Raw genomic sequence first — 20,755 nt, 5'->3', positions numbered from 1 at the left:
GTTACCCGAAGTAGGTCGCTATTCAGTTTGCTGCCTAGTAAAACTCTAAGATGAAGCAGAATTGAAGTCGTTGTAAAGGAACCTAGACGCCTCAGGAACAGCTTCTTGGAAGGGATTAGACTGCAGGTCTGCAGAGCACCAGAAGTCTGCAGGACCAAAGCAGATTCTTTGTTTAGGAAGCTGGTATTACCAGGAGGTTCAGAGCATGGCAGTTTGGTCCTCTGGATGTCCAGCGGACAGTTCTGCTGTGTGAAATGCGCTGTATTAATTCAGAAGAACCCATGGTGGAGCAGCTCCGTCTAGTTTCTCTGCTCTCGCAGGCAATTACACCACAGAAATTTAGTTAAAAGCATCCCCAGAACATTGCTCCTGCGCTATCCCCCTTTCCCCTACCACTCGACACAAGCCACAGATACTCTTCTCTCCTTCCCAGCACCCCACCTACCTTCCCCTAATCCAAGCACAGTTAACTTGAAAATGTATTTGAGCAAGCATTACTACAAGACCCAGTTACTAAAAAATAATCAGGAAATGCATTAGTTCAGCCAGTATCAACAGCCACAAAAACCTTAAGTATCCAGATGTTGATACTTGAAGATGGTGATACTCGAGTGGTCCAGATGACATGCTGTCATCTCCAACACAGTGACTCAGAGAACACAGTCGGTTCCTACACTAAAGTCAAAAAGCACAACCCTGACTTCTGATGAAGATTCATGTAGGAGAAAACTATTCTGTATTAGCCGTTGTATATCAGAGGGAGGGTAAGGCTTTACACTAGGGAGCTCAGAGGGTAAGGAAGACTGAGGTGGCTGAGCAGGGCTGTTCACAGGCATGTATTAATGCAAGACTTTGCACACATACAAAGAAAAACAAAGGAGCTTGTGAGAGGTGGACTCATATGATGAAGTACAAATGTTCTTTGGGGTTATCTGATAGAGGTGTGAGGAGAAAAGGCAAGACTGGGTGCTAGGGATGTTTGTTGAGTAGAGGGGAAAAGGGAGATGCCATGGGGAAACAAAATCGGAGAGTTCCCAGACAAGTTTTTGCTATTGCCTAGAAGAGCACTTTTTTCTAGAGAGCTCTTCCCTTCAGAGGTGACCAAAAGGCTCTGAAAGTTACTGGTATGAGAGAGTAACTGCTTAGCTGTCTGATTGGGGAACAGGGCTCAGTAGAAGTTAGAGCGGGTCCAGAGGAGGGCCACGAAGATGATCAGAGGGCTGGAGCACCTCTCCTATGAAGACAGGCTGAGAGAGTTGGGGTTGTTCAGCCTGGAGAAGAGAAGGCTCCAGGGAGACCTTACAGCAGCCTGCCAGTACCTAAAGGGGGCTTATAAGAAAGACAGAGGAAGACTTCTTACCAGGGTCTGCAGTGACAGGATGAGGGGCAATGGTTTGAAACTGCAAGAGGGTAGATTTAGCTTAGATATAAGAAGAAATTCTTTACGATACGGGTGGAGAGGCACTGGAAGAGGTTGCCCAGAGAAGTTGTGGCTGCCCCATCCCTGGCAGTGTTCAAGGCCAGGTTGGATGGGGCTTTGAGCAACCTGGTCTAGTGGAAGGTGTCCCTGCTCATGGCGAGGGGGTTGGAACTAGATGATCTTTAAGGTCCCTTCCAACACAAACCATTCTGTGATTCTAAGTACTGAGGAAAGGAAAATTTTAAAACAGAGGCAAAAGTGAGCCTGGAGTAAGTTCTGATGGGGAAGAGACTAAATGCTTATTTCCAGCTCTCATAATTAATAAACTCATTGCATCATCCAAACTCCACATTCATTTATAATTTAAGACAAAGACTAAAAAAAATTTACACTTTTTCAATTATCATTGAGAAATCAATTCTGGAATAGATGAAAACTTGTGATAATGTCACAATTTTAAACATGAATAAATTCATTATTTATCCAATAATATTTAAAACTGAGATAAGTAAACCTGCACATCTGAATTCTGGATTTCTTTCAAAAGAAAAAAACCTGTGTTCAACTATACTCTAACTTCCAACCTAAAACTGATCCATAATGAATCAAATAATAATTTCCAAATACACATTATTGCATTATATGACATGAAGATCTGTGATCAGGGTTCATTACAATACATATTGCTATCTAGTGTTTTAGAAAGCAAAAAATTGGTAAATTAGATTTTACAATAAATTATTACAATTTCAAATTCATAGACCAGATAGTAGTAAGCACGGAAACAAAGGGTTAATAGCAACAAAGATCAGTGAACAGCAAGATATTGCAGCTATCACAAATCCCAGAGACTAAATATAATTGACAATACTACAGTGTGTAATAAAAGTGTGAAAGATCCACAAACTCTTTGTAATCATATACACTGTTTTAGGTCTGTAAGTCAATCCATATAAAACACTAACAAAGTACTAGGTTATTGCAATTGTTTTCTATAATAGAAAGTTACAATTTATTTTAAAAAATACAGCCAAAATAGAATTTACCAATTTAGCCAGGTTTCAAGACATTTACAGTGATTTTTTTTTTTATACAACAGCAAGACAACTACAGTGACATTGTAATGCTTACACAGAAACTGATGTAATAGCAAACTGCAAAGGCTGAACAAAATGAACAGACTAGTTTCAAAATGAACAGAGTGACTTTCACTGACACTGAAGATTACACAAAGAGAATAAATGTGTGGACAGGTAAGTTTATAACTGCAGAAGGTATTGCAATGAATGTACTTTTGAAAAAAGTTTAAAATATAACAATTATTTGCACCAGGAACTTTACCAGCATGAAACAAGCAACCTAAACCTAAATATATGTACAACATATACTTCCATGAAAAATGTCTGAACTAGTGTAACTAGTGTGTAGTTACTATGTGTAACATTGCTCCCATCTTTAAATTACAGGATTCTAAAATGTATAAAATTGTTTTTCCTTTCATGTAATTTATATTAAAATGATTTTTCTTGCTCTTAGCATTGAAAATTTTAAAGCTGTTGAAACTAAACTTGTCCTTGCATTGGCAAAGAGACTTCTTGTTTTTTGGCTAGCAAATGCCACAGTTTGCTTAAATCCTGATTGGGTATGAAAACCGGCAGACTGCTGAAGATCAAAAAGTTGAAAAATGAAGGTGAAAGGAAGAGGTCACAAAACCAATGAGATATTTTAATGTCCATGGTGGAGTGAGCTTCATTATTCACATTTTTGTTAGCTGACCAACAATTGTTACTGAACAGCACAAAATAAACCAGTAATATTAGCCAACCTTTCATTCAGTAGCAAAGAACATTTATTCACAAGACTATAAATGACAATAAATCACACAGATGGTAATGTGAGATCATGTCATCATAAAAAATAGCTGTTAGAAACACTAAGGGCCTGAGTTGAAGGTAACTTAATACGCTCCATTTAACTGAGCAGCAGTTATCTTAAAAAACCAAAACAACAAAACCAGAACTTCACTGTTTAGCCTTTCCATGAGCTGTTGCATTATTCTCAGATGACTGCAATGGTTAACATCCAGAAATAAGGAAAACCCATGTTCATCCCTGTATTAATTTACCTGTTTTAAAGCTCCCATTCCTGAGAAAACCCAGTTATGCCTCAATCCTTATCAAAAGCATGAATTTATAGTTGAAGAATGATTAATGAAATTATTTTTAAATGAATAATGAAAATTCTTGATGTGCAAAATGAGTAGCACTGAAGCAACAACCTGCAGTATGGGATCCAGCTTCTAGATCATCATAAAGACAAGAGAGATTACTTGCCAGGCAACATAGACCAGCTGCACGCTACCTTTCAATCAATACTGAACTTACAATGAAAATTTATTATTATGAAAAAATGTAAGAAAACTTTGGGATAAAAAAGGTTACTTACCAGTAGCCAGAGCTCTTTGCAATGCATTGTGTGTATGCACATTTGCTCTATAGAGGTCCGAACATCAGAGGTATCCAAGATCATAAAATTTTTTTTTTTTTTGGCCCTCACAGTACTGTGGGCGTACACTCATATCTCTCCCTTTTCCTTGACTTGACAGCAAGCATAGAGTTACAATATTCTGTCAGCCACACATACCAAGGGAGAAGGGTATATGGTTATCGCATATATGGACAACACACAAGTAGCTAGAATCTCTTTGAGATAAGCAACTTTTCTTTATGTGCATATCCATATAGATGGCCACACCACAGATAATTAAGTGTCGCAGTATTCTCAGGAAAAGGTGGCCGGCAGAGACCACCTGGTTCTTGGTTCTTTGGTTGAAGATTTGAACTAGTTGTCTGGTTTGCAAAGATATGAAACAGATATTATTGAGCAAAGCCTCAAATGTAGTCTGAGAACTATTAGAGAATATTGTGATTACTGATGGTGACTCAACCATACTGTTCAAGTGAGGTAATACAGTCTATTACCTAGTTTGGAGGTGGTTATCCTGTTTGATTTCTCAGCTGGTCAAGCGAACTAGATTAAAGATAATCTGAAAGTCTCTGTCCCATGCAAATAAGAGGACAATATTCTCTTGCTACCCAACATGTGAAGGCAAATCTCAGACCTGAAAATACAGGATTTAAAAAGAAAAACATGGATGGGTGAATTTCCTGATTCAGTGATCTGGCAGGAATCCCAGATGAAGTCCAAGGGATTTGCCAGGAAAAGAACAGTAAAAGGTGTGGGAGGGGAAAAAGTCAGCCATTGGGATTTGGATCTAATGCTGCCCAGCAGAGGTGATGGGAATCAAAAAGAACAGCAAGGACATGTTTCAAACACCTGAATTTAAACAACCTGATGGAAACATGACCAAGGTTCTTGTGCTTTTGATTTAACACATCCTAAGAAAGTAGTCTTGACCCAGCAGTCAGTGGTAATGGCAGTCCACATGTTACTGAAGTAGGCTAACTTGTATTCAAACAGACTAGGGCACAAAGATGAAGCAAGAACAGAAATCCAGAGAAAATAAGGTTCTGAGGCCATCTCCTCCAAAACAATGCTCTGAACAGAAAAGCAAAAAAAAAAAAGGGGGGGGGGGGGGCATAAAAGAAGCATACCAGCTATGGAAAGGTGGCTAAATACCCATCAAAGGACTACAAGAACCTTGCTAGGGCATGCAGAGGTGCGGTCAGGAAGGCTAAGGCTCAGCTAGAACTGACATTGGCCCAAGATGTCAAGAACAAGAAGAAAGGGTTCTTTGGATACGTGAGCAGTAAGCAGAAGCACAGGGAAAACGTAGACAGGGCAGGGAAACTACTCACTAGTAATGCTGACAAGGCAGAGGTTCTCAGTATCTTTGCCTCTGTCTTTGCCAGCACAGCTGGACCGCAGAGCACAGGATCAAGTAGCTACAACAATACACGTGTTGACCCACCAGTAGTGGAAGAAGGGCTGGTCTGCAGCCTCTTGCAAGGGCTCAACCCGCATAAATCCATGGGCCCAGAGGAAATCCACCCTGGGGTATTGAGACAAGTGGCTGACATTGGTGCAAGGCCACTGTCTATCATCTCTGAAAACTCCTGGAGATCTCCACATAAGAAAGAAGTTTTTTACGCTGAGAATAATCAACCACTGCAGCAACCTCCCCAGGGATGTGATGGAGTCCCCATCACTGGAGGTTTTCAAGATGCGACTGGACAGAGCACTAGGCAATCTCATCTAGGCTCCCTTTCCCACAGAAGGTTGGACTGGATGGTCTTTCAAGGTCCCTTCAGGCCTGGGCTGGTCTATGATAAAGATGGATGCACTGAGGGATTCAATTGCTAAAGATTTACATCTGTAGCAACACTGGCATTTTCTCAGCTGTTTCCAAAGCCGGACAGCACCCTGCGAGAGGGTGCATCAGCTGAATCGTTTGGCCAGCTGTAAACAAAGAACTACATATCACACCTGAGGCTCAAGCTATGGACTAAAAGATTTCTCCAAGGATGTGAGAGAGATTTACACAATGTACTGCGTTTAGAAGGAAAGCAAGCTTTTATTTCCATTATTTACTGTTATCTCAGTTACATGAATCTGGAGAATATTGGAGTAAAACTCTTCCAAGAGTATTGGAATGCCTCAGAAACCACCTCCAAAATATTCAGGAGTAATGTGCTGTCAGCTTCCTTAAAAGGTTTAACACAGAGGACTCTGAATCTCCCACGCCTGTTAGGGCCAGAAGTGGGTTAGGGATAGCACAGGGCTAGAAAGCAGGGTCAGAATTTCAAAGGAGAGCTGGATTGAAGAATGATATACCTCCCATCGGCAACTTGGTCCTACAGAGAGCAAGACAGACCTCTAAACCCTGGGGAGAGAACAAGCACAGCATATTGGCAGCAACCGCCTTTCCTATTTCCATAAACCCTGCTGCTGAGATGCATACCAAGAAGCAACCAACCATATGTCAGTGTTACTCATCAGTGAGGCACATGCCTCAAGATAGAAAAACATTTAAACCCATCCTTAGATGGAGCTATGGAGCATGATTCAGGCAACATATATGAAGTATCTAGACCCATTTCTAATGAGGAAAGGAAAAGCAGCAGAGACCATGCTCCCATAGGGAGGGGCACTGGATTTGACAAACTCAAATTTAAAATTTAAAAAATAATCATATGAGACTGGTTGGAACTATATAGCCAAAGGCTAACAATAATAAAAAAATAAAGACATGAACACAAGTTAAGAGGCATCTAGAATGCCTCCATGGTTGTGCACTGAGTATGAAAGAGGGAGGGGTAGTGCGAAAAAGCTTTAACTTCTGAGACCAGAAAAACCAGGAGGATGCTGTCTTTGAATACCTGAAGTATATACTTCTCTGTTAGTTTTTTTATTGTATAAACCAGCTGATGTCTACCAAGATGTTAATACTACAACACAGTATTCCTTTGCATCACAAAACAGTCAGTACTGATCCTTTGCTGCTTCACTTTTGATAAACTGCATCAGCATATCATCAGAATATTTTAAAATGTGAATTTCCTCTACTTTCCCTGCACTTGTAATGATGTCCAGTGTTTCATTCAACAAGAAACAAATCTCTCTTCAAAACAACAGAAAGAACTAAGTTTGGTTATAATGGTCTTGTTTCCATGGAAACACTGGCCTTTTTAGGATGTTTGATGATGTATTTTCCATTTGATCAGTGAGAAAGAACTAGTAGCAAAACACTGAAAACACAACTCAGAGAGGAAAGTTAATTTATTTGTCTAAAACATCAAACTAAGTTGAGATACCTTAGTTCAGTCAAAGCTTCTTCAGTTTCTTCACGAGCCTGGACTTCATAAACAAATATTCCAAGTTCATCTATCTACAAAAATAGGATGGACAATTCTTGACTTTCTTCAGATATCAAGTTAATTTACAAGTCCTTGAAGATCAGATGAAAAATAAGAAGCAATCCTATATTCCTTAATACACTCCACCACGTTTCTCAAGTGTACTGAAAAGGAGGAATATTAGCCTTCTTTGGAAAGGTGCATGGGAAGGCTTATTGCCATCTCTTGGAGACAGGGTATGCATTTACATCACCATGACTGCCATGGTACAGAATCCTTGACTGCTACTTTTATACGCCATGACCAATTATCTGAGAGTTGTAGTCTGCTGTCTCCATTCGCAGAATATATGGGATGATGCTATCAATCTGAACATTTCCAATCAGTCCTGCAAAGAATAGCTCTTCAGTGATGGCAGCACTCATTAGCCTAAGAGCAGGCAATCGGAGAAGAAGTCTAGACAGTCTGGAAGATAAGTTTGGTAAACAGTGTTAATTGTGGTCACAGATTTTGGTGTTATTCACAATCATGTTATCAGTAAGAGAAGAGAAAAAGTAACAAGAGACAATACTGGTCAAAATTTGTTATATCTAGTTGATGAAAGGCTTAAATATTTAAATCAGTAGAGTATTAAATTTATGTTCAGTCAGGTCTTCAACAGTACAAAAAAAAGTGATATGCCTGTCAGTTACATGGACTGTATAATGTTTGGACTTAGACTAAATGAGAAAATATTCCAAGTAGGTGCAATTCAAAATGAAAACATTAAAAATATTTATTTTATTTCCAAAATTTCATTTTGGAAATTAATAATGAATGAGTAGATAAATAATACTCATAACACGTATGAGTACATGCATAACATTTGAATTGCTCTAAAGGTAATTTCTTCCATTTAAGGAGATAAGAAGAAAATATACATATTTATTAACGAAATACTGTACAAATCAGTATCATCAACACACTGAAAAGAGAATCAATCAAGTAAGCATGTAAGTTTACAGACCTGTAAGTATCATCCGGATATGCTTTTGTTACATAGTCTTGGAACTCCATGTAAGCCTTTTCTTGAAATTTCTCAATCTGCACCACATTTTCTAGGCCTGGGTGATCTGAAAAGAACCCACTCTACATTGTTATTATACCTGTTGGACATAAGATGCACTAAAATCCATACAGATTATCTAATTGTAAGCATACTGAAATCATTATTTGGCAGCTGTAGCAAATTCACAGTTTTAGTGGAGGACACTGCTTTACCTCTTTATATTTCCTTTCCTCTATGTTTATGTTTTATTTAGTTTTCTATAAATACAACCAGACATTTCGAAGAGTTCAAATAAATGCAGTGCTTGCAATGCTTACATCAATCTTGATGATACAGCTCTGTTCTCTGTGTAGCAGTAGAACAGCGCTGTTTTAATATGCTGACATTTATTGGAATATTGTATGCACAAATAGCACTTGAATGGGAAGTGAAGGATAAAATTAAGATCAGTGGAAAAAGAATAAAAGGCTATGAGCCATTTGTTTCCTAAAAACTGCAGAAAATATGTAGCAGATCATTCTTTTTCAACTGTTTGGTGCAAAATTTTCAAATGTGCTAAACATAATTTTTAGCAGTGGTTTAAACACCTGAAATTTAAATCTTGCTAAAATGAAAGGATATCAACCTAACTGCCAAGTCACAATTGGAAATTAATATCTGGTAATTCTGAACACTCTACATGGCCTGTAATTTTTATTATCCATCTTTCTTAATGTAAATAATTTACTGTCATAGCAGTGTGACAAATAATGTAATTTATTTTTCAGAAATGGGATCATAAATGAGCTGCCAAATTATGTCAGATAACAGATTATTTCTAACAGTCACTCCTCCTCTCCAAATATATGGCCTTCTGTCAACAAAACCAGGAGGTTTTCGTCTAGCTCTGCAGATACAGAAGCTTTCAGAGCAATTTAGCAGTTATGTGATATATTGGACTCCCCTGAACACATAATTTCACAGAGGAATATTCAGTCATTCTGAAAGCATGATTTCAAATTTATGCAGAGGACAAGAGGTTAACAAGTTTGTAAAGCAGCAATACATTTTGAAGAGTTGTCACTGACATGCAATATGCATTGCTTCATGACGCTGTTTTTAGAGCAATGTCAGAAACACAGCTAGCAGTCAACTTCCGAAAACAGTAGTTTGAAGACCACTGCTAGTACGCTAGTAGCCATTTATAAAGATGCAAAGTCTTCTAGGCACTCTCTTCACAGTCATCTCTTTGCCCAAGGCTGTCTTGTGACAGTCAAACAGCTGGCATGGCACTGAAGATTTTCAGTAATCTTCAAGTCTCCAGCTGTGGAAGACAGCAAATCAGCCGGGCCTACTAAAGCAGATGTTCTTACCTTAGGTCTCTGCTGCATGTGCAGCCCAGCCCCATCCCGTAGCAGAGCAGTAAAATCCCTGAAATTGTAATTTCTGGCCTGTGAATCATTGCCAGAACATCCCTTCTGTTCAAGGTACTGACTTTCAGGTACATGAAGATTTTGTTACATGGCTCATTGGATCAAGAATATTGACAACACATTGCCATTAAAGCAGCTACATATCATTAGGAATGTGATCCTGAAAGCATGTGAGCTAATGAAAATTCATCTCAAACATGTGACTGGATATAGTCTTTTCCCAAGTATTTTTCCTTCTACGTTTTGTGTTGTCAAATCTAATTGGAAGGAAACAAATTAACTTCAGACTAAACAAATAAGTAAATATTGGTTTGCAAGTGTAACGTTCCTAGAGAAATCTCTTCTGTTGTCAAAAAGGACTGATTTCTTCAGACAAACCAACAGATTCTGTCATAAATCCTAGTAGGCATTGCACTAGAAAAATGGGCTTGAGGTATTCTTCCATCATTTTGTTTCTTTCCTGGAGCAACCTGTACCAGTTCTGAATATGGAAATGCTGTGAAAGGACTATTTTGGGGTAAGGAACACCTAAAGAATTACATCTCCTGCAAGCATTATCTACTAAAATTGAACAAACAAACACCTTCCCACCCTCCACTTAAAGAAAGTCTCTGCCTCTTCTGAAATAACAGTGAGAAGTCCAGGGAACTCTTCAGTCCTCAGTGGAGAAGAAAAATTGCAACCATTTTCAAGTGCTCTTAATATTGCGATTAAACTCATGGTGGGTACTGCTTATCAGAAAACTGAAATTGTTCCTGTGCTTCAGTGGACTGTAGAAACAAACACATAAAACCATGCAAGATTCTCCTAGTCACGAAGACTGACAGCAGGATTATGGTCTATAGTGAAAACACTCAGGATCTGATTTTCCTTAGTGATCCACAATAGAAGAGTATCACTGGAATATCGTCTGGGAATTTCTCATCCTTCCTGGAGAGTTCTGACACTACTTATATTGCCTCTTATTTGGAAGAACATCTTTCATCTCAGAAGTCTTCCATTGATGCAATATTAAAAAAAAAAAAAAAAAAAAAGCAGTGGAAGATACTCAGGGTTTTGTTGTGCACTTAGACTGAGTACCATGAATTCCTGCTGATGCTGCCACTTTTACTGGGAGATGTGGATACTCGTTGTAGATACTACATATAGAAAAGATCACGTAAATATGAGAAACTGCAAACCAAGAACTTCACAATTCTCATATGTAAGAAAACCTGCTTAAAATTTACATTTCGACAGTGTCCAGGTTCCTAACGATTTTCTTACCTCAACTAATTTTTCTGTGAAAGGGTGAACCGAAAGTTGTTCTCAGATCTAATAAATCTACAGAACTGACAAGAACCGAATACCCAGTTCTCTTCCATACCCTACACTACTGATGGTGGACAGGTCACTAAGGTGCAGACAGCTTTTTTAAAATTTGCTCTGATCTTTTCTATGGGACATCAGCATCTAAAAAAAGCAGAGCAATGAGGATTAAGGAAGCTATTGATGCTTTTAAACGTTTTTAATGTAAAATAGAGTGACTGAAGATTTACTTTCTAAATGTGACAGTGAAAAATTCCTCGAGATACAGAAAGGACCTGAGGTTTATATGTTTTATCAAAAATTTGGTTTTGGTTTTATATTAAATCACTAAATTCTGAATGATAAATTTAAGACCTGCAGGATACTGATATAATATCTGAATGCCTTTAGTGAAAAGTTAATTCTACAATTTTCAAATAAAGAAAATTAATTTTGTAATTTTCTACAGTCCACACATACGTGTTATATAATCTAAGTACTCAGTCACTATCTATCATAACCAGAGGGTTCTTGTTCCTCCATATTGTAGACTAATCTCCCAGAAGGAAAAAATAATCATTTTTTTATTTTATCTTCACTGTCTAATGTATGTCCATTAATGTTACTTGGAGTACATTAGGCAAATACTGTTCAGAAGACAGAAATAATAATATAAGGGAATGTTTCTGGTGTACATTCACCAGAAATGCTATATGTAATATTTATTTTCAAAATACCTATGTGAAGTGAGGTGATATGTTTCTGTAATTTTGCATGTGAGAATCGATGCCCAGAGAGATAGCCTTTCATACATTAAAACCTGAACTTCAATCCATCTCAGCTGGATGTGCAAGAACAACAATTCTGAAAATCAAACTGCAGGTCCTCAGAAAAAACACCCCAGAAAGGAAGCACAGAATTAAAAGCAATAAATAAATAAATAAATAAAAATAATAATTGGAAAAAAAAGGCAGAGGCAAGAGTAAAACTTAAGTCTCCAAAGCAGCATTCAACTATTTACACTAGATTAACCCTCCTGTTCCTGCAGTCCTCATTACACACCTTCCAAGATTCCTCAACAAGTGAAGCAGTGGTTCTACAAGTGATACTAACTGCATATAATGAAACAGGCAGAAGTTATATGGCAAAAAATAGCACAGATTAAAGTTTTACATTTGGAATAATTACATACCAGGACTGAAGAGGACGATTGCTTTCAAATAGGCATATTCATATCCATCTAGGCAAAGCTTAACCATGCTGTTACAGAACTCTTGCAATTTGAAGATATGCTCCATTACTAGTTTTCCTCTGTCTGTTGGCAGCTTATCTAAGTCAACACACACATAAAATATAAACCCCCAAGTCAACACACAAGCAAAAAATGTGGTCACACTGGATTTTTAAAAATAATGATTTTATTAGATCCAAACAGTGGGAAATCTCTGCCATCTATAAACTCACATACTAGGTCTGAATAATCTTGACACCAACAATTATGGACTACAACAACCCCCCCCCCTCCATTGCACAATTAGGTCTCTTCCTGCCACTAAAGCTGCCAGTAATCAGGGGTGGACTAGAGCTTGAAATGATCAAGCAAGGGAAAGACTACTTAGAAGTAAAGAATACACTGCCACTGCAGATCTGTGCTCTACGTCTAAGGGTCAGGTGCCATGAGGTCGGTTAGTGTACAGTTTCGCGGGTTATTTTACTCAAAGACCATGCCGCTGCTGAAAAAGAAGGTGCACTACACACCTTTCCTGATTTGCATCTAGGGGAATGTGGTTGGTGCAGAGTTGTTCCCCTTGGGTCAGCAATAGCTAAGCAGCCTGAAAATCCCGTTCCCTCCACAATCTGTCAAACTAGGTGGGGTCCCTGGGCCCCACAAACTTATCTCTTGGAGATGCTGCAGCTGGCATACTACACAACTGGAAGACATTGGTTATCAATTTCTGATTTTTGCATTCAATTAAATGGCAAAAAAATAGATTTGTAGTAATGATAAAACCATGATTAATTACTACAATACCCTTTTTGGTGAACACGCTTAAAAATGATGTAGACCAAATTAAGTTCCCAAATTCCATTTGTATTCCTCCTAAAGACATTCACAGATTTGTTAGTATCTTTAGCTGATCCACATTTAGTGGTTTAATCAATTTATTTTAATTATAAACTATTGCTATTTATAGGAGGATCTTCTGGGTATTTTTTTATCATGAAAAACCCTCAGAAATAATTCTTTAATTCCCTCATCATAAAAGGACAGGAAAAATCTGTAGTCTGGTGGACTGTTTTTCTACAGTTTACCAGTCCGTTTTTGCATAGGATTAACAACAGTGACTTTTCATACATGTAACAGCAAAAATCTAGTTTAACCTGAAAATGCTAAGATTTTTGTATGTGCATCTACATTATTAAAAATGTGTTAAGACTATGAACAGATGAAGACTATAATATTTTTGACTGGTTAGCTTTTAGTGCTGACAACCTTGTGAGTGTTCACTAGCACACAAAGATTAGTTAAGAGACTCCCCTACTCAGAACAATTTCCTTCACTGCAGAGTGAATGAAAGAGGAGGCCAACTGACATCTCTTTCATTTGAATGAAAAATATGCAAAAGATGCAGGGCATAGGATTAATAAGCAACAAAGTATACTTAGTGAAGATCTGTTGAAGACTCGCATGTAGTCTAAAACTAATACACAGAAGTCAAGAAGCCAAGGTATGTAAAGGAAGTATATCACCAAATTGGCATTTGGCTCCTTTGTTTCACAGCTATGAACAGCAAGGACAGGTGGGTCATTCTTTACTTTATACCCTTCATACAACGGAATCAGATTCACAGTACACTTGTGTTCTTAAACATTGATGCTGCCTGAAATATTCCTAATTTGAGCTGATATTAACAGAACAGCAGAACGCTATGAGACATTACATAGACACACAATAAAAACAACCCCTGTAAATGATAACCTATATCAGATAGATGGGTAATTTTTTTTTTTTTTAATTTGGGGGTAAGTATTAGCATAGCTGACTTTTGCAAAATCGCTAAAAAATTCCATCTTGTGAACTGTATTTTCTGGTATTATTTTGTTTCAATACTAACCACGAAACTCTATAAATAGTAAAATTTCATTAACAACTGAAGGATAAGTAAAAAGCTTCTGCACAGTTCAAAACTTAAAAAACATTAAGTAATTCCCCAAGTCTGGCAATGCGCACAGTATGCACCTTACCTTGCTGTAAACTGCCATGAAGGTGATTAACAAATGCAGTTAATATAGTTGCCACATTCATAACTTGTGAACATTGTGCAAGACCAAGCGTAAAAAGTTCGTTCCAGCAGGCTTTTACTAATGATATGCTGTTATCCTGTCTATTAAAAAATACAATAATTTCACTTAATAAAACCAGCCATTTGCATTCACACAGGTTTTTTTTTATTTGAAAAACACTTCATAAAATCACTTCATCTAATTCAACCATTGCAACTAGTATCAAAATGAAGCCCTGCATCAAAAATACTTTTACTTGCATGCTAGGATTAAAATACCCAGTTTAGAGTGACTTTTGTAAAGAAGTAATTTTTGTTTTAATGATCGAAAAGGAGATAGATTTGTATCCCAAAAGCAAGCTGAAGTTACAATAAATGACAACTGTCTAGGCGTATTATGTCATGCTAGTTTTCCTAGGATTTACACTAGTTTTTGAATAACATTTACATGCATGGACAAAGAAAGTTTGCATTGTTTCTGTATTGTGGATGTAGAACAGACTCAAAGGTTGGTTTTTTTCACTTGAAATCTGGCAGGTTGGTATAATTTTTGAATCAAAAATACATGTGAAATGCAACATGTAAGATCAAGTTCTTGAGCTTCCTGACTGCTATTTTCTGTATCTCCTTCCTGTTTGGAATAAGGTTTGAAATACAGACTTCAAAGTATAAATAGAAGTCATGAGGATTTCTTTGCTGTAGGAATTAGCTCTTAAATTAAGTTTCATGTGTAGTCAGTATTTTTTTTTCATATGCTGAAGCTTAAAATTAGGCATATCAATCCATATTCAGGCACTTCCATATTAGTAACCTAACTTTCAGTATTGCCAAGCATCTCTAACTCCTAGAGCTTAACGAGAGCTCAGTACCTTAAAAAGGAAATCCTACCAGTGAGGAGTCAAATTCAGGTACCATGTTTCACAGTTTTAGCCAGTAAATATAAATAATGGAAATTTAAAAGAAGCACAAGACCTATCAAAGAAGAAAAGCATATTAAAGCTAGGATTTTAACTACAAAAATACAATGGAATGGATTTTTGCAAGAACGTTGATGTAATCTTCAAGAACATTTCTGATGATTTACTGCAAAACTAATATGCCAAACGACAGATTAATGTAGACCTGTCCTGTACTGGAATACAGAGAGCTTACCTAGGGCAGTATTTTTTACTATGATCAAGTTCTTGTCATGGTAGACATGATAGTGTACATGCAGCTTCTACGCGTATTTGTCACATCCCCATTCATCTCCTGTCAAAGGGACTATACTGAGGAACTGTGAAAATGAGGGCGCACTGGCTACTCAGCTGGTATGTGTGTAGATAAATGTATCATCCAGAGTACGTTTATGGCTGATCAAACTCGGACCAGAACGAGCTCATCAAACTTAAGCAGCCTCAAAAAACTAAGAGGCTGTAACCAGCTTGATGAACATTTCAGCAGGAATCCCTTTTGCCTACAAAGATCTTCATGCAGGAAGATGAACTAAGCAGTAACTTGGCATCGTTAACTACATCAGTATGCCAAAGCCAACTATCTTGCTGCGACTAAGGAAGACATTGCCTGAGGGGGAACCACCTGGGTACAATTATCTATTTTCCTTACAAAACCATTACTATGGTTTTGTTTTGGCTCGTCAACTCCTCTCAATTACTAGTACCATGAATTTCTCTTCATTTTTAAAGTGAAATGAGTCACCCTTCTGCAAGTCAAAATTATAGTACATAATGTGCTCAAACTAAAAAAGCTGCATTAATTTCAAATAAAACTTCACTTGAAAAAAGACAGTATTTTAAGCTCTTCAAAAGGAAAACTGTATATTTATGTTAAATGGTGTTTAAGTAGACTGTTGCCCATGATCTTGACTAGCACAGGTGAATATTAACACTATTAAGACAGCCTACTCCTCCATCTATTTTTTTAATTCAAACAGAAAAATGTATCATAGTTACCTGATTTTTTTAGCCTTGCTATTGTTTAACTTTATAGAGTTTTACCTTTTCCTTCTCCAAAACACAGGCTTCAATTACACACAATATAGTATCTCTCCTTAAACAATGTAGAATCATTTGGCTTTAACATCTGAGTAAACACAAATGGTAATCACAGATCATGCTGCTTTTGACATGTTTCCTGGAAAAGGGGACAATCCCTCACTTTAAAAAGGAATTTTCTTTGCTGCCACAGTTATACACTATTTTGATATTGAATTAAAGAAAAACACTTCATTTGTGTCAGAGTTGATACAGTATCTTTATTCATTTGATGTGTCTTCATAAAATTACTTATGAAAATAACATAAATCACTTTTCCCCATGGTGTTTTGAGATGTTTTCTAATGATGATCAGCAGTGAACTACCACATTTAGTTTAAGAATTTTAAGCGATACATTGAATTCTGCTGGAAAAGCAGGATGTTATAAAAACTGTAAAAAGAATAATAAGAATTACTTTCTGGTTACAGCAATAATTTATTTTTTAAAATCCCCTGAAATTAAACAACCTCATCCTGAATGCTTGCTGAATCTAGCTAACCATTTTCTTCATATAGATTACTAAAGGCAAAATTATTACTAATAATTCACCTATAAAGATATTTGGGGATCCAGAGAGGAGCTTCTTTTTGGTGACAGCCTGATAAGCATCTTAGTTCAGGATGTAGCTATTTAAAAAATGATAGGAAGTCCTATTTACTAAAATTTATTAAAGAAGTAGCAGTGCGCAGGCATTTGATTTGTTATAAATCTACACTTTTTTCCTTCAAAACCCAACCAAAGTACCTGAATTGGACTGAAGTTGGGAGTAGTTTTGATTCAGAAAATTTACCTTCATGATGAAGATCTACACAACAGTTTTAATCAGTAGATTTAAAATGTCCCTGAAGAAGACAGTGAACATAAAAAATTTTAAAAGTGTATATTCACAACATGAGTGAATAGACTAACAGAACACTTACCCTAAAGCTTGGAAAGATGGAATGGAACGTGCCCAGTGCATGGACAAGAAAAGCAACCTGGAGGCAGACTCGCAGATATAGTGAACATTAAGATACTCAGGCATAGGAGAAGGCATGGTGAGCTGGCAACCAAAAAAAAAAAATAGTTCAAGTCAGTTATTTTACTTTCTTCATTAAAAATATGGTAAGAAAAAAAATCAGCCTTAGTTTCTTTTAAGTGAAAAAGTAAAATTGTTTTTTAAATAAACATGAGATAATCCTGAAATAAAATTGAATGACTGCCTTTTTCATTATTAGCCACACTGTTATACCCTATAGTAACGACAAGGCAACAAAGAAGGCACAATTTTTGAATCTTTATCTTGGATAAATATTCATGTCTGGGACACCTGGAGATGGAAACTCCCAAATAAAATGTAACTTCTGAGACACTCTCAAAGAATACAAGTTTTAGAAGAATCATTGTAATTAGAATGAAGTTGCTTACATTTATATATAGATAAATACAGAAAAAGTACAAACACAGAAGCATCATTACTTTCTAAAGCTTCCCCGATAACAGTGGAATAAGTGGCCTGAAAAATTAAAGGAATTACCACATTTCCTGGGGAGAGTGTGCGTGTGGGAGTTCTATTTCAAAAAACATCTTTTTTTGTATTTTGTTGAATAGAACAGAAAGGAAGAAGCTAATAATGATAATAATAGCAATAACAAAATGACAATAATAATAAAAGGATTGGAATATACAAAACAAGTGATGCACAATACAATTGCTCACCACTCACCAACCGATGCCCAGTCAGTTCCCAAGCAGTGATCCCCCCGGGCCAACTCCCCCCAGTTTCTATACTGGGCATGACATCACATGGTATGGAATACCCCTTTGGCCAGTTTGGGTCAGCTGTCCTGGCTGTGTCCTGTGCCAACTCCTTGTGCCCCTCCAGCCTTCTTGCTGGCTGGGCATGAGAAGCTGAAAAATCTTTGACTTAGCGTAACAACTGAAAACATCAGTGCGTTATCAACATTCTTCTCATACTGAACCCAAACCATAACCCTATACCAGCTAGTAGAAAGAAAATTAACTCCATTCCAGCCAAAACCAGGACACCATACTAAACTAGGGTATATACACAAAGGAGACAAATACACTTAAGAGTCTCAAAATCCAGTTGCAGATTGCATCAGATCCACCTGTTAACAAGTGAGAATGTGGATACTGACTCTCTCCTTTGTGCGACACTTGTCTGTGTAAATGCTTTTGCATGGATTACCTTGTATTTTTAAGGTAAGAAGCTATAAAATAAATAGTGCAGCTAAACCACTGAAGAGCTGTACATTTTCCCAAAGGAGGATTTAACCAGTGAACAAAAGTGAAGCATTCATCGGAAATGAATGCCAATACCTGAACAAATATTTATTCTTCTAAGAAATTCAAAATAAGATTTAATCAGATCATTATTTTACATTACTATGTTAAAATGGTTATAAACAGTCAACAGTATAAAAGTCTTAAGTACCCTGAATGCTACATGTGCATCACTGAGTAGTGGCCCCTCTATTTCAACGATATTCATGCCTGTTTCTCCACCAATCAGCTGTACACTGGCTTCAATACTTTCAGCGTTCTGGCACGCTGCACTCTCTCCTGGATTTAATGCTTTTGCAAGAGTATCAAATGCCCTGTAAGATCACAACAAACAAACAAACAAAAGAAAATAAGATTTCATTTCAGAGACTTTCAATTCAGGAGTAACCTGCAAATGTCTGAAACCTGTATTCAAATGTCCGTTTCAAAGAACTAGATTTGGAAAATAAAAGTCAGTAGCATGCTTTTCCTGACAACTCCACTGAACAAAATCCCTGAAAACTCCAACTTAGAGTGGCTCTGAAACAAAAACTAGCAGCAGATCCTGTTCACACTAGTTGCCAACAAATTCACAGTTTTGACATATTGATTGTGCTGCTGAATCACAGTTTGCCTTTCAAGATCTCTTTAGTGATGTTTACTGAGAGTGCTGGCATAAGCATTTTGAGGACATGATCATCAGGCTGCTGTTAAAGCAACTTAATGCACATATAAATTTTGCAGATTTTTGCTGCTATGAAGCACAAACAGAATAAGCTTTCTTTTTTTAAAGTAATGAGTTGTGGCTAGGTTATTCAACTTAATTTGAAAAGACTGTTTTGAAATACATAAGAGAAAGCACTTTCATGCTTTCAATATCGTCCTTTGTACCCTTTGATGGGGGGCAGTGACTCCCATCACATGCACAAACGTTACGGGGGAGATGTCAGGACAAGCACAGATATATTACTCGTTATTTTGCTGCCTGATAACAGATCTGTTGTTTTTTTGTTCATGAATACACCTGAGAACCACAACTGATATATCTTCAATCAAAAATATACAGACTTGATCACTGCCTACAGACAGATGACATATCCTGAGAGCAGTATAATTTGTATACAGTGCTGCGTGAGAAACTTATGCACTGAGGTCTGAAAACTTCACAAAAGCTGATTATCAGCTTGTATGCAGAGCTGGTTCTCAATTTATAGAGACTTGTTTATTACCACAGAATCTAAAATTACTGATTTAATGCCAAAGTCTGGAGTAGAACTTTGCTACCTTCTCTTGCCGCACACTTCCTCGCTATCTAAATTCATTCACAAGCTCAAAAAATCTAAATGTTTACTGTGTTTGATATAACCATTTGCAATCACACAAAACATCACAATAAAAGAGCTGCTGACACTGCCTTAGGCTTGAGATGATAAATGAACTAGTTTGGGGTCCTACACTAGGCTGTATACCTTGCTGTGTGGGTGAGGCATGTGCAAGTGGACTACACAGATATACCTGGGACATTTTCTGTCTCCAGTATATGGAAAGTAGGCATAAAGGGAATACATTCATGGGTAAGCTCTAGAAGCTGTGTGATTGGATTCGTGCTAGGAGATCTGAGTTTCAGGTCCTGCATGGATCACTCTTGGCAGTCTTAGGTAGAATAGGCAAACCCAGCAGGTCAGTGGCAGCTGCTTCTTAGGAAAAACTGGATCTCTGCAGGGCTCTTTATGTAGCAGGGACAGAAATGTAAGAGAGGAACAAGATCTCTCCTTTCCCCAAAAGGTAAATGTCATATGCACCTGCCACGATCCTGTATTTATTCAACTATAGGCTGAAGAGTCCTTTTTAAATAGGGTAGGCAGGTACACTGGTTAACCATGTCTACCCATGATACTGTGTTTCCAACTCAGGCTTGAATGTTGGCTTTCAAAAAAATCTTCTCCATCCTATCTCATACACTGGCAGTAGTACGCCAGCAGAAGTCAGTACAAGCTTTGCTTCCTCATGGCTCAGCATTGTGGGTTCTTTTCATATATGAAGCCCCAACATGAGCAATGACTGCAAGGTAAAACACAAAGGGAAAGAGAGTCTAGAACAAAGCTTGCCCGGAAGGTACAAAAACCTAGCCCTAGCCCACAAAGTGAGAAAAAAGGTATAATCAACATTAAAATACGTGGTACTGAT

General features: G+C 37.4%; 1 protein-coding gene across 14 annotated transcripts in view; it reads right to left on the bottom strand.

The window, feature by feature from the left end:
• Positions 1-7,141: 7,141 nt before the first annotated feature.
• NR2C1 (nuclear receptor subfamily 2 group C member 1) overlaps positions 7,142-20,755 on the bottom strand; it is a 54,017-nt gene continuing 40,403 nt past the window's right edge. For 13 of the 14 annotated variants that reach the window (XM_069773329.1, XM_069773334.1, XM_069773322.1 and 10 more), the window contains 6 exons: positions 18,741-18,903; positions 17,224-17,345; positions 14,230-14,369; positions 12,176-12,313; positions 8,243-8,348; positions 7,142-7,701 (listed from right to left, as the gene is read on the bottom strand). In XM_069773329.1, coding sequence (XP_069629430.1) covers positions 7,527-7,701; positions 8,243-8,348; positions 12,176-12,313; positions 14,230-14,369; positions 17,224-17,345; positions 18,741-18,903 — 844 coding nt within the window. In that variant the 3' untranslated portion in view covers positions 7,142-7,526. Of the gene's footprint in view, positions 7,702-8,242; positions 8,349-9,636; positions 9,695-12,175; positions 12,314-14,229; positions 14,370-17,223; positions 17,346-18,740; positions 18,904-20,755 lie in introns of all 14 variants that reach the window. The other variant, XR_718621.2, reaches the window with a different exon arrangement.

The sequence above is a fragment of the Haliaeetus albicilla genome, chromosome 28 (genome assembly GCF_947461875.1).
Source record: "Haliaeetus albicilla chromosome 28, bHalAlb1.1, whole genome shotgun sequence".
NCBI lineage: Eukaryota > Metazoa > Chordata > Aves > Accipitriformes > Accipitridae > Haliaeetus > Haliaeetus albicilla.
Note: the sequence above shows the minus strand (reverse complement) of the source record. Positions and strands in the feature narration are given on the sequence as shown.